The sequence below is a fragment of the Protomyctophum bolini genome (assembly GCF_963924005.1).
Source record: "Protomyctophum bolini genome assembly, chromosome: 18".
Taxonomy (NCBI): domain Eukaryota; kingdom Metazoa; phylum Chordata; class Actinopteri; order Myctophiformes; family Myctophidae; genus Protomyctophum; species Protomyctophum bolini.
Genome location: NC_137879.1, coordinates 17,444,845 through 17,460,367, shown reverse-complemented (window position 1 = coordinate 17,460,367; position 15,523 = coordinate 17,444,845). Strand labels below are relative to the sequence as shown.

Below are 15,523 nucleotides of genomic sequence, written 5' to 3'. Positions count from 1 at the left end.
AGCGTTTGTCACTATTTCGACTTTCGAGGTACATGAACTATGTGACCGGTGCCGTTTCTGAGCCCTCATTGGCTCAACTCTCCAATAGAAGGCTCTGAATGTTTCTATCCCTGTTTCTTTCGGTAGTTTTTGTCTGCCACGGAGGCGTGCGATCTGAAGCAGACGTGAGTTGCTATGACAAACGTTGAAAAGTCTGTCTCAGCCGACTCAGTGCCGTCCGAGTTATGGACAGAATCGAGTTATAGGGACGGAATCGTAAATCGTGTTTTGGGGTGAGCGTTAGGCACAACTGTCAATCAAAGTTGCCAATCGCAGTGTGTCTTTCCTGGGACTTGGCAAAACAATGTTGTAGATTTTATATGTTACAGTATAATTGGAAGACCAGTCAGATTGAAAAATGAGTGGCTGTTTTCTTCGAGTTCACCAGCCCGGATTTCTCAAGACTAAACAAGAGGGAATCCCCGCTTCGCCACTGAGCTGGGATTCAGACTGTGCTACTTGTCAACCAGTCAGTGTCAGGACAAAATGTGTCAATGGAAGAGTAGCCTACAGGCGCTCCACCTTAACCCACTGCAGTGCAATGGTTCTCAAAGTCCTCTTAAAGGGATATTTCACTTACATAAAATATAAAAATTGGGTTATTTTATCATCTACTAATGCAGGCTTATGCGAACACCCCAGACAGTTTAGTTCCTCGATTTCGTATTTAGATATTCGATATTAATTTGATCAGTCTGGTACAGATCGCCTGTAAGGTAATGCTGCCACAGAGCACAGGGCTCAGGCCATAGTTATACTCTATTAGCTGCCAGAAGGACAAGATGAACCGTAACAGACAGGTTGTAAAATAAACAACAGCCATCATTCCTAGCGGAAACATCTTTGCTCCTACACTACAAGCTACCATATTTCATGTCATAATGCATTATATGACTAATAAGTGATGGTGACATAAAGGTTATGTGTAAACAACCATGACAACATAATTTCTTCCTCACAGCAGGTCAGCATGTCAAATAGATAAACCAGGAGGTCAGAGGCTCATCTGTCAACTGTCAGTGTGTTATCATGTGACAGCAAGGAGTAATAGTCCATAAATGTTTATTCACAGTGGTGTAAAGTAACTAATGTTTACTCAAGTACTGTACTTAGTACACTTTGAGGATTATTATATATATTTTTTTACTTTACTGGAGTACTTCCAATGTTCAATACTTTTGCTTCTGCTCTACTACATCTCAGAGGCAAATGTACTTTGTGGATTGGCGTGCCGAACACGAAGGAACGAGGCCGGGGAGAGCGTGCGGGCGGCCTGGTTGGAAAAACAAAACAAAAGAAACGGTGTGAACGGGAGGCTGACAATCACAACCCCAGCGCCCAATGACGGCCAGCGGGCCGGGGCTAAAGGTGCTGGAAAAAACGGGCACCACCTTTTCCGCCCCTTGTTTTTCTCACTTATACTGGCTTTTCACTTGTACTGTAACAGTTCCACGTGCTACTCAGAGTTGAGCCCGGCCGGGTCGTATGGAAGACCAAACAAGAGCAAATCCCTGCTTGGCCAGGGGAGATAGCTGGGCTTATGAGATTCCGACAGTGCTACTTGTCAACCAGCCATTGTCCTGCCTGATATACCGGGGTCAAAATGTCTGAACGGACAACACCAGTCACGTCGTCAAGCTAAATGCAATAATCCTGATGAAAGGCTCTGCCTCTGACTGAAGAAATTAGTGAGGTTATAAAATCCCGCAGGATTTCCCCCTCTCTTATGTAGGCCTACTAGAATTTCGCGGGCCTTCGGCCCGCTCATCCTAGCGGCGCGCAGCGCAAATTGGAGGAAGGAAATTGTGGGAGGTAGACAAAGTCACAACATTTAAAATGTTGGTCTCAGTGTATTTGTAGGAAATAATTGTCATGGCTGGTTCTTGCGTTGACAAACATGCGGAGCAGGAGACGTGCGAAAGATGAACAATATATGATTTATTAAATAATAGGCCTATATAAGGAACTAAAATGAACTGCAGTACTTAAGGCGAGACACCCCAGGTGAATAGGGAAAAAAAGTTAAATAATAGCTATCACAATGAAACTTCTCCAGTTGATTACTTATATTAAAACTAAGATTTTTTGTATTACAAGTTTTCTGAAATTATATGTTTAAATATGCAAATTAGGCATTATATGCGCTAATTTGCATACATTTCGGGACGATAAATCTGAAGATCGGATAAAGCCAGGTTCAAAATTATCATTTCATTTTGTTGACACATTAGAGACAAAGAAAATTACACATGGGATTTTTGATATCTCTAATTATCACTCCACAAATCAGAAAATAGTGTCAACAGGCATAAAAAACCCAATTTTCAGCATTTTTTTGGTATAAAATGTGATGTAAATCAGGCTGTGAATGATATATCAACAAATCCATGTGTAAATGTCTGCGGAATATAGTTAGGAATAAGACTGGAAAGTTTCGTGTATGTGAGTTCAACTGAAGTGGAGATTCTTTGTCCCAAGTATGAGGAAAACTCATTTTGAGAAAACGGCCTTTAAAGATTTGTATTGTAAAATTCCAAAACGTTTTATTTGAAGCCACTATTTTGAGACAAAATATCTCATCCAAACCTTGGCAACAACATATAATGGCATATATCATTGGAAAGGTCTGGACCTCAAGCTGACTGTGGTCTGATCCAAATATGGTCACTTCCTTTGTACCAACAACCAATCATGAAAATAGAGATGGTGGCTTTTCACCCCGAAAAACGAGCTGTCATTGGCTAAAATAAACTATCCAACTAAACATCTAAATCTGTATTTTTAATGTGTATTTTGCTTTAGTTTGAAAGAAAACATGTTTAGGAAGCAAAATAGCAAGAAAAAAAAAAAATGAAAAATCATGATTTCACCTGGGGTGTCTCACCTTAACATAACAAATTATATGGAATGTGTAGTCAGTGAGTGAGTGGTGTAGGTGTAGTGTATGGATGTGTGATACATGGTGTGGTGCATGTGTGGATGGAAAGAACAATCAAACAAAGGAATGGAGGCATGGAGGCTAATGAAGGGAGTGGAGGCAGCAGGTCTGGCTCCTCTGGATCTCTCTTCTCAACTGGGATGAGTGTGGTATTTATGGCCTCTGGGAGACACCGGGCCCAGGTGCTCTCCCATCAGCCATCGGGCCAATGCCCTACCCAGGCTCACCTACAGGATGAAAGTTAGGCAATAGGCAGGCACATCCACTACTCAGTATGTGTGTGGGGTATCACACCCCCCCCCCCCCTTAAAGTCGTGGTCCCAATAGGAACCATGACTGTCCATTTATCCTACATACATTTACTATACATCAAATTAATTAACATGTTACATTTTACAATTAAGTGCACTATATTCATCAAATGTATACCTAAGGTTAATTAACGAAAATGTCCCACTAATCAAAAGATTTTACATTTTACAATGAAGTGCACTATATCATTTTTAACATGTTAGATACACTACTACAATACTTCAAAGTGTAAAACACCCTTAGAGCCTTGGCCTTGCAACACCTGGACCCTCCTCCCCCCCCAACAGTGAACACAGTTGTTGTGGAAAGGCCAACTTAGTAAAGGAACAATTATATTGGGCAGCTGATCCAGAGGAGGGCGTGGAGGAGTGGGGTGATGTGGAAGGGGTGTTTGTGGTTCCAGAGATTGTCATGGTTGAGCTTGTAGAAAAGGAGACAGAAAAGTTTGTCAGTAGAGCCTGAATAATGGGAGAAACATGTCCACCAGGGCAGACGTGAAACAAAGGATAGTGATTTGTTTGATCATAATCATGTTCAGGTTAGCATCAGTTTTATATTATTCAGAAATGACATGTGTAGAAATGACATATGTAGCAATGCAACAGTCTTACGTGAATGGGGATTGTAGGGCCAGGAAGCACAGCGCGAAGCAAGGCTTGAAAAACCACATTGGTAGTATGATGTTCCGGCTGTCTTTCTTTCTGCTTTATGGCATAGGTGAGAGCTTCTGTGGGAGCAAAGGTTGACAAAGTCAAAACATGTAAAATGTTGGTCTCAGTGTATTTTTAATGGAGTCTGAGTGTATTTGTAGGAAAGAATGTTAATGTTAACAGTGAACGCAGTTGTTGTGGAAAGGCCAACTTAGTAAAGGAGCACTTATATTGGCCAGCTGATCCAGAGGAGGGCGTGGAGGAGTGGGGTGATGTGGAAGGGGTGTTTCTGGTTCCAGAGATTGTCATGGTTGAGCCTGTAGAAAAGGAGACACAGATAAGGGATGACTCAAGCACAAAATGTGAGTGTTAATGTTAACAGTGAATAGTAAAAGAAGCTGCAGTTTTGGTCAGTAGAGCCTGCATAATGGGAGAAACATGTCCACCAGGGCAGACGTGAAACAAAGGATAGTGATTTGTTTGATCCTAATGATCTTCAGGTTAGCAGCAGTTTTATATTATTCAGAAATGACATGTGTAGAAATGACATATGTAGCAATGCAACAGCCTTACCTCAATGGGGATTGTAGGGCCAGGAAGCACAGCGCGAAGCAAGGCTTGAAAAACCACATTGGTAGTATGATGTTCTGGCTGTCCTTCTTTCTGCTTTATGGCATACGTGAGAGTTTCTGGGTTACCCGTCCTTGAGCTGGCAACATGAAGCTGTCCGTGAGTGAAGACAGGGGACGAAAGCCAGACCCCCACTCTTGTAAGTGTGTGTCCTTGGGATTTGTTGATGGTGGTGGCAAAAGCGGTGCGGACTGGAAACTGCCGTCTGGCCCACACAAAGTAGGAATGTTAATGTTGAGGATCAGCAATGAACTTGATTCTAGGGATCAGGACTTCCTTTTGTGTGGCTGCAATTTTGCATAGCAGCAGTTTGTAATCAACATGTTAAATTGTACAATTAAGTGCACTATATTCATCAAATGTATACCTGAGGTTAATTAACGAAACTGTTCTACTAACCAAAATCTTTTACATTTGACAATCAAGTGCACTATGTCATTTTTAACATGTTAGATACACTACTACAATAGTTCAAAGTGTAAAACACCCTTAGAGCCCTGGCCTTGCAACACCTGGACCCTCCTCCCCCCCCAACAGTGAACACAGTTGTTGTGGAAAGGCCAACTTAGTAAAGGAACAATTATATTGGGCAGCTGATCCAGAGGAGGGCGTGGAGGAGTGGGGTGATGTGGAAGGGGTGTTTCTGGTTCCAGAGATTGTCATGGTTGAGCCTGTAGAAAAGGAGACACAGAAAAGTTTTGGTCAGTAGAGCCTGCATAATGGGAGAAACATGTCCACCAGGGCAGACGTGAAACAAAGGATAGTGATTTGTTTGATCATAATGATCTTCAGGTTAGCAGCAGTTTTATATTATGTGTAGAAATGACATATGTAGCAATGCAACAGCCTTACCTCAATGGGGATTGTAGGGCCAGGAAGCACAGCGCGAAGCAAGGCTTGAAAAACCACATTGGTAGTATGATGTTCTGGCTGTCCTTCTTTTTGCTTTATGGCATAGGTGAGAGCTTCTGGGTTACCCGTCCTTGAGCTGGCAACATAAAGCTGTCCGTGAGTGAAGACAGGGGACGAAAGCCAGACCCCCACTCTTGTAAGTGTCTGTCCTTGGGATTTGTTGATGGTGGTGGCAAAAGCGGTGCGGACTGGAAACTGCCGTCTGGCCCACTCAAAGTAGGAATGTTGAGTATCAGAAATGAACTTGATTCTAGGGATCAGGACTTCCTTTTGTGTGGCTGCAATTTTGCACAGCAGCAGTTTGTTGTTGAGGGTTCTCAGGAAAAACAGTTTGGTGCCATTGCAGAGTCCGTCTTTGGGGCTGATGTTGCGGAGTAGCATCAAGGGCATTCCAGGCTTGAGGGTGATGAGGTGCCTGGGAAATCCACTGGGGCAGAGGGTGTTGAGATATTCCACGTTGAACCGCCGTCTGTCTTGGTCGTTCTCCAGGGTATCGGCACTGCTCAGGTTGGTTGACAGACCTGGTATCCAGGTTTCCATTAGGTCGTTGATGGTGTCCACGTCCTTGTTGGTAGGGGCAAGCACTGATCGGCCATCCAGCCAGCCGGTAGTAGTGAAGTTGTTGGGCATATTGGGAAATATTGTTTGGCAAAACATTTTCATGGAGCGCTCCTCTGCTGTGTGGTCATTCTCTGTGTTGCTTTGAATGTGGAAATACCTGTCATCTGGGATGTGGATGAAGTTGTTTGCATCGTTGGCTGTACCATCACCAATGCTGAGAGTCCATTGGTCAAAGTCCTTCAGGTGTTGGTTTTCACTGGCCCTGACCCGCATGTTCTCTGTGAGGCTGGAGACTTGGAAGTGTTGCCAGAGGCCTGAATTATTGAGGCAGCTGTTGACGATTTGGGCAGGATTAGCCCCTTGAACCACTGGAAGACACTGGCGGAAGTCGCCGGCCAAGATGAGGATTTTCCCACCAAATGGACAGTCTGGCTTGTTCATCAGGTCTCTCAGAGTGTAGTCAAGTCCCTCCAGCAGGAAGCGGTGCAGCATGGTTGCTTCATCAATGAGCAGGAGGCGTGCCCGTCGCACCAGCCTGGCTAGGCTGCTTTGAGCTGTGATGTGGAAGGGTGTGTGTTCTGTTGGGTGGAGAGGTGCTTTCATCCGTGAATGGAATGTTCTGCCTAGGTGTAGGAGTTGTGCAGCAATGCCAGTAGTTGCCATGGCAAGGGCAATACAGCCACCGGGTTCCAGACTGCGCACAGCGTCCAGCAGTGCATTGAGCAGGAAGGTCTTACCACAACCGCCACGTGCTGATATGAAGAGTTGTAAGCTGGCCTGTTGCTGGACTGCCGTCATGACAGTGTTGTAAATCTGTTGTTGAGCAGCAGTGAATTGTGGAATGGTTGCCTGTACGTTGGCTTTCAGCTGGGCCACATCATAGTCCAGCTCCTCACGGATAAGCGTCTCTTCGATATTGACCAGCCCATGGACAGTGGCCTTTTCCTCATCTGTCATTTTATCCAGGTGGAAGTCTTGGAGGTCATGTTGATGTGACTGGAGGCGGACTTGCAGATCCAGTCTCACCATGGTTTTGAGTTGCTGGTCAGTGAAGGTTGTTGCACTCTGCTCTGCTCTCCGCTTGAAGTCATCTGTCCAGTCTGGCCAGAAGTCATTAAACAGGCTTGCAGGGTTGGCTGGTTGGCAGAAGATGAGGATGATGACGAATAGGGCACGAATCTGGGGGCAGAGGTGAGTGGCAGCAGCCTCGGTAAGGACAGTGGACCACTCTTGGTCATCATCCAACAGGCCAAGCTCCCTGCACACTGCCTGGTAGGTGTCAAGGCGGCTGCCGTTGACTGAGTAGAGGTCCTCAAAACTTATTTTCCCTTTGGAGTGGTCATTGTGGAGGAGCAGTCTCAGGTAGAACACATCTCCAGCTAGGGGGCTGATGGTGTGGACACGGCCAATGGAGAAAGCATTGTTTTTTCTGAGTTGCCACGTGTTGTTTTTGTAGGTGTATTTGTGAGGCATGTCAACATAGCGCTGCATGTTTGTGGGGTTGTAATCTGGACCCTTGTCTGCCTTTTGTTGAGCATTCAGTTTGAAGAAAGCAGTCAACTCTGTCTGTCTGCCCTGCTCCACCACATTCTCCTCATCACCCTCGGTGAAAACGACGTATTGCTCGTGTTCCAGATGCAAGCGGAGGACTTGAACAGGAGGCTTGTTGGCGGATATGGGGAATGCGAAGAGTTTCCAGCTGGCCTCACTTGACCCAACAGAACGCATGTCTTCATAGTCACTAATCTCATCACGGGCAGCCTGGGCGCCCTCCACCCCAACACAAACCATTGCACGGTCCGGCCCCTTGGTCACATATTTGTAGAGATATTTGGCAGCAAGTGCAGAGTTGCATACTTCTACATTGATGTGGCAGTTGTATCGGAGGCTGAGGTAGGGGTTGTAAGGCACTACCCAACTGTTGTTGATGTGGTTCTCTTTTTTTTTTGTAGTTCGGCCACCATCATCTGGAGAGCGACGGCGGTAGATAGGATAGGTTTTTTCGCCACCCACTGATGTTTGGTGCTGGAAGTGTTTGGGGAAGTTTTTCTTGCAGGCTTTGCTGTTGGAGTTGTCTATCTTCTCCATGCAGGGACTGTTGGGATGCTCTTGTCCACAGGGACCGTGGATCATGTTAGTAAGTACAATGTCCCACAGTGGCTGGCGCTTTGCTTTTTCTTGGGCAGAGATCCCATTTTCATGGGGGTCAGGGGGAAGTTCTGCAGAGACAATTTGATCCACTTGGGCTGGTGTGTTGGGTTTGTCCTGCTGTGCAAGAATGAGGAGAATGTGCGTGTGCGGCAAACCTCTTTTCTGAAATTCTGTGACCCAAAGGTTGCCAATGGCTTGGCCAAATATGTGTTTATTGACGAGGTCATCCATGAGCTGATCTTTCTTTAGTTTGAATACCCGGGCCACCAGGTCAGGTCGGTCTTGGGCTGTCTGGCCAGGGGTGAGGCCAGCTACGATCTCTGGCCAGTGAGGATTGCAGGTGACTGTGATGAAAAGGTCTGGCTTTCGCATGTGGCGGACTATGGCCATAGCGTCCTGGAACTTGCTGTGGTACCAGCGTGGACTGCCATGGAAAGAGCTAGCAAGGATGACTCTACCCACAGCATGTCCCTGCTCATTGTGGTGGACAGAGTGAGATGGAGCACTCTGTTCTCGTCTCCGCGCAGCCACAACCTGTTGTAGTTGTTTGTAGCTGTCAGCCCGTAATGTCTTCTGGTTCATGCGTTGCCAAGTCAGCCTCTGGTTCTCGCATGTTATCCAGGCATTGAGGATCCATTCTTGAAACAGTCTGCCTGCCTGGAAAAGGTAGTCGCTCGCAGTGTGACGAATGTTCATGTGATAGGCAAAGAACTCACGGGCTGTGAGCCTTTTTTCATTGTCCACATGCTTGAGAGCACAGTGCCAGCCAGATGTCCCATCAATGAAGAGGAGGGTGAAGTGGAGGGGCATGGCTTTGGGATGGTGGTCTGATATGATTTTCAGACCTCCACCACGTAAGTTGATGACCAGATCATGTGCCTGTTCGTTGGTGACAATTTGAAGTTCTTGGAGATTGGAGGGGGCATTGTAAACACCGGAATGTCCTCCCTGTGGCCTGGCTTCAGCACTTATGACAATAGTGCCTCGCTGTAATTGTTCTTCTGGGGTTTCAAGGATTTGCTTGAAATCTTGGACAAATATATTGTGCAGGTGAATAACTTGCTGCACAGTGTGTAGCAGCTGCTTCATTGTTTCCTTGTCAGCAGTGGATGTTCTGGCGGGGAGAGTCATGTTTGCAAATCTGGTGGTGATTTCCAGACTTGGGTCGAGGACATAAAGTTGGGCAAAGACAGCACCAGCACCAGGTTCTGGTTGGAGTGGCCCGATGCGCTGGAGTACCTTGCCTTGGAAAATGACAGTGGGAGTGAAGCATGTGAATGTTTTCTCTTTGACAGCTATACTGGAGAGGCAGACAGCGTTGTTGATGACACGGCTGTGTTTCCGAAACAGTTTTGCCTGAGGGTTATCGTCAAACCACAGTTTACTGATGGCCTGTGGGGGCGTAGGGAAGGCTGGTAGGTGAATCTTTCCATTCAAGCAGCAGATACTGGAGGTCTCATTTTTGAATGTGAATGCTCCACAGTGGTCACACACGCAGTTGAGTTGGCCAATACTCTGTGGTGTGTCGGAGAGTTGGTTGATAGTTAGTTGGCCGCTGAGAATCTGTGCAGTGCAAGTTGCAATTTTGGTAGCAACTTGTCGTCTTGCTGGCTGATGGGAACTGCCTGTGAAGGTAGATGGAAAGTATGGTGTGAAGTTCAGTTCATGAGTCATGCAATAAGTAGAATGTGGTCAGTAGTTCAATTCATGAGTCATGCAATAAGTAGAATGTGGTCAGTAAGTGAATGTGATGTTTTTGTTGAGGCAGGCAATGGAAATGTGTGGAGGCATTAAATTGAACTGTGTGTATGTGTTGTGTAGTGGGACAATGTGATAGAACTTTGCATTAGATTTATTGAGGTGAAAGTGTAGATGTGAGTGTACTGCGTTGGTTACCTGTGGTTTCTGCTGTGGCCATTGGCTGTGTTGTAGCCATGCGCTGCTGTTGCTTGTCTAGCTTATGCTGAGCTGAGAAATGAAGATGGGAGTGTATGTTACTATATTATACTATCTTCAGTACATGTCGGTATAACATACACACATATGCGTAATGCATTGAGGCAGAGGGCAACATATATCTGAGGCCTTACCTCTGGTCCGTCTCAGTCTGTCACGTGTTTTCTCCCGCCTGCGCTGAGCTGGGTATGGTCAGTAGTGTGTGTGTGGACACAGAGGTACAAAATGTTATCGACATGTTATGCAGAGATATGTAGATAGATGCACATACAGTGTGTCAGGATGCTCGGTACCAAGCAGTAAGGTTATATGAATAACAGAAGTCAGTACCTCTGGCCTCAGCCACGTCCAATGAAGGTGTTGGGGCCATTTGTGGAGGAGTGCTGCCCTGGTGTTGAGCTGTGAAGTGATGTATAGAGATATAGTATGAGTCATGTTGAGCACAGGGTGTGTACCCAATTAATGTAGGTTTATGATGAAGATACTGCAGTATCTGTGGAGAAAAAAATGCAGTGTATAGCATTGTGCTGTGCACAGTGTAGTTTTGAGCAAGTGTACCTGATACATCTTGTGCTGCAGCTGCTGGAACCAAGTGTTGTGTTGGGGCTGTTGGCGTGTGAGTGGCGAGGGAGGGTCCATGTAGTAGTTCAGCTGCTTGATGCATTTGTTTGCGTGTAGCTGTTGGCGATTGTAGTTTGGCACAGTATGTGAGTGTAGTGGACACAATGCATTACGGGTAAATTTGAGTGCAACATATGATGTGAATGCATTACCTCTGGTGTCATGCAGGTGCAAAATAGGGGTGTGGACCAGTTGTGGTGTAGTGGCGTCATCATGGCGTTCTGCTGTGAAGTGAGACAATAATCATCAGCAGTTGTCAACATAGTAACTTGTGCTGCTATGGCATGGTGCTGTGTGATGTGTCCCTGCCACCACACAGTAAATATAAAGGTGTCAGCGTAATGTGATGTGAGAGTGAGGGATGTGATGTGAGAGAGGGATGTGATGTAGTGGAGTGGTAAAAAGAAAGAAGTATGAGCTTTTGGTGGGGGGCGTGTGCAAGGAGGGTGTGTTTGTCATTGTGTTGTGGGCGCCATCACTGCAGTTGTCTGTGTGGTGAAGTCAGGGGGCGGGGACATGAAGAGTAAGTTGCTTTTTTGCACAGTATGTGAGTGTAGTGGACACAATGCATAAGTGTAAATGTGAGTGCAACATATGATGTGAATGCATTACCTCTGGTGTCATGCAGGTGCAAAGTAGGGGTGTGGAGCAGTTGTGGTGTAGTGGCGTCATCATGTTGTTCTGCTGTGAAGTGAGACAATAATCATCAGCAGTTGTCAACATACTAACTTGTGCTGCTATGGCATGGTAGTGTGTGATGTGTCCCTGCCACCACACAGTAAATAGAAAGGTGTCAGCGTAATGTGATGTGAGAGTGAGGGATGTGAGAGAGAGGGATATAATGTAGTGGAGTGGTAAAAATAAAGAAGTATTAAGTTTTGGTGGGGGGCGTGTGCAAGGAGGGTGTGTTTGTCATTGTGTTGTGGGTGCCATCACTGCAGTTGTCTGTGTGGTGAAGTCAGGGGGCGGGGACATAAAGAGTAAGTTGGTTACTTGTGGTGTGATGTTTGTAAATGGTGGTACACACACAGGGAAGGAGTATGTGTGTACAGTATGCACAGACGCACACATGTATTGTTCAGTGTGTGTGTTGATGTAAGGTTGTTAGAGCACATGTACCTTGTGCGTGGCGTTGTGCCGCAGCTGTGAGCAAGCGTTGCCGGGTGGCCTTTGGCGTTCGGTATGCAAGGGATGATCTTCGTTTCTTCGGCATAGTGTTGTAGGTAGCTGTAGTGTTTGAAGGAAGTGTTTTCTGCATTGATGACATAAAATCAGAATTGTTATTATGGTATTAGGCTAATGATGGCATTTGTGGCAACAGCTGAATTGTTAGCAGGCCTTATTTTCAGCATTGACAACATAAATACATGCAAGCAGCTGTTATTTTCAGCATTGACATTGTCAATACAGAATTGTATAGTAATCACTTGGAGACACACACACACACACACACACACACACACACACCAGTGGTGTAGGTTGACTCTTGGAAAACACACGCAAGTTGTAGGCTAACACAGACGCACATACACGCATGTACTAATCACGCATGTTGTAGTTGCATTTGTCCAAAACAAACTTCAATTGAAATAAAATGAATGTTTTTTCATTTTCAGGTCATTAACGCATTTGTATAGTTATGATATTAATAATAGCATTAGCAGCTGTTATTTTCAGCATTGAAATTGTAAATCCAGAATGGTGTAGTAATCACTCTGACACACACACACACACACACACACACACACACACACACCAGTGGTGTAGGTTGACTCTTGGAAAACACACGCAAGTTGTAGGCTAACACAGACGCACACACACGCATGTGCCAATTACGCATGTTGTAGTTGCATTCGTCCAAAGCAAACTTCAATTGAAATTAAATAAATGGTTTGTCATTGTCAGGTCATTAACGCTTTTCATGAGACAAAAAAAATGAGAAATGCAATTGCATTGACATGTAATCTACCGATAATGACCTATATGTCCAGAGTTCTTAAATTAACATTGTTGGATTTTAACAGAAAGACAATGCCATAAATCAGTGAAAGTAAGTGACAGACTCAACAGTAGCACACAGCATGCAAGGCAGCGATGCATGCATGCAAACATGTTTCTCCAGCTGAGATGTAGGCCCCATTTGGAATGTCCGTTGTACAATGGGGTAATACATGATTTGGCCTATATTGGCCTCGCTCTGCGCACAATGGTATTATAGAAGTGTTATCGTCCCGTGTTGAACGCACACACGTATGGCATACAGCGTTCCTGAATATTTTAGCATTGTGGGAGTGTCCATATGTTATTTATTTTTGCTGTGCGCAATTTGCTATTAAGCCCCTTGACCTGCGCATAACGATTAGACGTGGGTCTATCCAGCTCATAAACGCAAGAAGCAGATAAAGCACTGTTTGATTTTACAGTTGAGCGGCTCTGGGACGCTGCTGGAGGAGTGTTGGCAAGTCTGTTTATTATAAGTGGTTGTTTGATCTGTGAAGTTGCTTGTAAATATTGGTAGTTGTGGTTGCCTTTCTTGTTTGTGAAGGTTTCTCCTAATGTTGTTTAAAGCAGTGATCCTCACACAGCACATTCCCATGTGAAGGATACCCAGATGAATGCATTTGCCCAACTAAGGACGGCTAATAAAAAAATGTACTAAAAAATGTCCAGGATTACTTTTGAAAATAGCAGATGTACCAGCTCACAATGAGTCACATTCATTCATTAAAACTATGAACTGTGACTGCAGGATATGGCAGACTCACTATGTAGAAAATAATAACATGGCACTTCATTTGAAATAGGTTACAGACCCCAGTTATATGCGGGGTTTTTTTGTTTGTTTTGTTATTAGACCTATTTACTTGTTTCTATGAGACATGGCAACAGCGCAGGAAAAAGCATCCACGTCTTTCATTTGTCAACCTTAAAAGAAAATAAAGACATCTCCACAATCCTTGGGAAGTTAGCTTTCATACGCTGTATCACACTTGATCCAAGTGTTGTTCAATAAAATGTCTGGCGTACTTCTGCAAACCATTGCTATTGTTCCACAGGCAGGAAGCCTGAGAGACAGTAGTTCCAAATGTTTGGGTCTGGCGTACTTCTGCAAACCATTTCTATTGTTCCACAGGCAGGAAGCCTGAGAGACATTTTTGGGTCACCACAGTGTGTAAAACTACTCCAGTGTGTTGTCTGTTATTATGAAGAACCCAACTGTCCAAAGCAAATAAATGTTAAATTTTGAAATAGGTTCCAGACCCCTGTTATATGCGGTTATTGTGGGTTTTTTGTATAGACCTATTTACTGGTTTCTATGAGACATGGCAACAGCGCGGCGGAAAAAGCATCCGTTTCTGAAATGTTGAGATTAGAAACGACCATAATTATTTCATTTCTCAACCTTTAAAAAAAATAGAAACATCTCCACAATCCTTGGGAAGTGAGCTTTCATACGCTGTATCACACTCGATCCAAGTCTTCTTAAATAAAATGTCTGGCGTACTTCACAGGCAGGGAGCCTGAGAGACAGTAGTTCCACATGTTTGGGTCACCACAGTGTGTAAAACTACTCCAGTGTGTTGTCTGTTATTAATATTATTATGAAGAACCCAACTGTCCAAAGCAAATAAATGTTAAATGCAATTGCATTGACATGTAATCTACCGGTTACAGTTCCAGACGAAGCAAACGTTGTAGATACACACAGACGCACAAACACACATGTTATGTTACCTGCAATGGTGGAAGACGACGTCGTGTCCAAGTGGCAGGTAAAGAGTAAAAGGGCCGTAGTGAGAAGTATCGTGTCCAAATGAGTTGTTCCCCTTGGTACCGCGGCAAAAGTGGCGTCAATGCGATGGTTAAAATATCCAATGCGGTTGTTGTGAAAGTGCGTGCAATGAGCAATGTGTTCCCCTTGGTACCGCGGCAAAAGTGGCGTCAATGCGATCGTTAAAAATTCCAATGCGATTGTTGTGAAAGTTCAGAAGTGTCGTGTCCAAGTGAGTTGTTGTTGGTACATGAATGGAACAGTTGTGTGTGTGTGTGGTTGTTGTGCTTGTTGGGGAGCCAATGGGAAGCCTGGCTCCAGGTTGCCAGGTTAGCGAATTCTAAGCGAGTTGTAGTGTGTGTAATTGCATTGTTCCAAAGCAAACGTCAATTGAAGTGAAATAAATGGTTGTTCATTTTCAGGTCATGTACGCTTTTCATGAGACAGAAATAAAGGTGAAATGCAAGGTATTTTTGCGTCTTCCGCTTTAGATGACCTGAGATTACTTGAGTGATTGACATAAAAAAGGGCCTGTCAGCTCAAACACACAATGCAATACTTGTTGTTGCTTACAATCATCAGTAGCAAAGTCAAATACCAACAAAAATAAAAGCCTACGATTTGCATTTTTCCCCCTCTATTTCCCATGCATGTGCGTTTATATGAAAGGCCCGTCAATTACATTTTGTCACTATTTGCAGCAATGGGATGATAGTTTTATTTGGTGGGTATGTTGTGCTGGTGGTTTTGAAAGTAGCTCTCAAGTCCATAAAACAAACTAACATAGGCTACGTCTCTATAAGCAGAATCATGAATAGGCCTATGAAATTGATACAAAAGGAGAAGAGAGAGAGAGAGAGAGCAATGTGTTTGTGTCTCAAACTTTGTCTAATATTGTTTTAGAGCAGTGGTTCTCAAACATTGTCATGGCAAGAGCAAAGGACCCCCAATATTGTTTCAATCTACAAAAAGAATCCCCAA

General features: G+C 44.6%; 2 protein-coding genes across 9 annotated transcripts in view; one reads left to right on the top strand and one right to left on the bottom strand.

Moving 5' to 3' along the window:
• Positions 1–15,523, top strand: part of vwa2 (von Willebrand factor A domain containing 2) — a 43,112-nt gene that overhangs the window by 2,783 nt on the left and 24,806 nt on the right. The gene's annotated exons all lie outside the window — the stretch shown is intronic.
• LOC308333497 (uncharacterized protein) lies at positions 2,916–14,821 on the bottom strand. 8 transcript variants are annotated; one of them, XM_080789948.1, is made up of 10 exons: positions 14,506–14,821; positions 11,890–12,022; positions 11,383–11,454; positions 10,923–10,994; positions 10,708–10,827; positions 10,480–10,548; positions 10,284–10,331; positions 10,090–10,161; positions 4,513–9,818; positions 2,916–4,256 (listed from the first exon to the last, which is right to left on the bottom strand). In XM_080789948.1, exons 2-9 carry the CDS (start codon positions 11,981–11,983, stop codon positions 5,380–5,382), a joined length of 4,986 nt encoding a protein of 1,661 aa, XP_080646074.1. In that variant the 5' UTR covers positions 11,984–12,022; positions 14,506–14,821; the 3' UTR covers positions 2,916–4,256; positions 4,513–5,379. The 8 variants fall into 8 exon arrangements, with proteins under 8 accessions (XP_080646074.1, XP_080646070.1, XP_080646071.1 ...); XM_080789944.1 differs by lacking the exon at positions 14,506–14,821 and having other exon boundaries at positions 2,916–3,709; positions 3,901–4,256; positions 11,890–12,136; XM_080789945.1 differs by lacking the exon at positions 14,506–14,821 and having other exon boundaries at positions 2,916–4,016; positions 4,166–4,256; positions 11,890–12,136.

What these genes read in the sequence shown, in the direction of transcription:
- LOC308333497 (XM_080789943.1), bottom strand. Translation starts at nt 12,037, where the DNA reads ATGTCATCAATGCAGAAAACACTTCCTTCAAACACTACAGCTACCTAC. An exon ending in GGCACAACGCCACGCACAAG is followed by an intron (nt 11,455 to 11,889) that starts GTACATGTGCTC and finishes CTCACTTCACAG; the next exon opens with CAGAACAACATGATGACGCC. An exon ending in TGCAGCACAAGATGTATCAG is followed by an intron (nt 10,549 to 10,707) that starts GTACACTTGCTC and finishes ATCACTTCACAG; the next exon opens with CTCAACACCAGGGCAGCACT.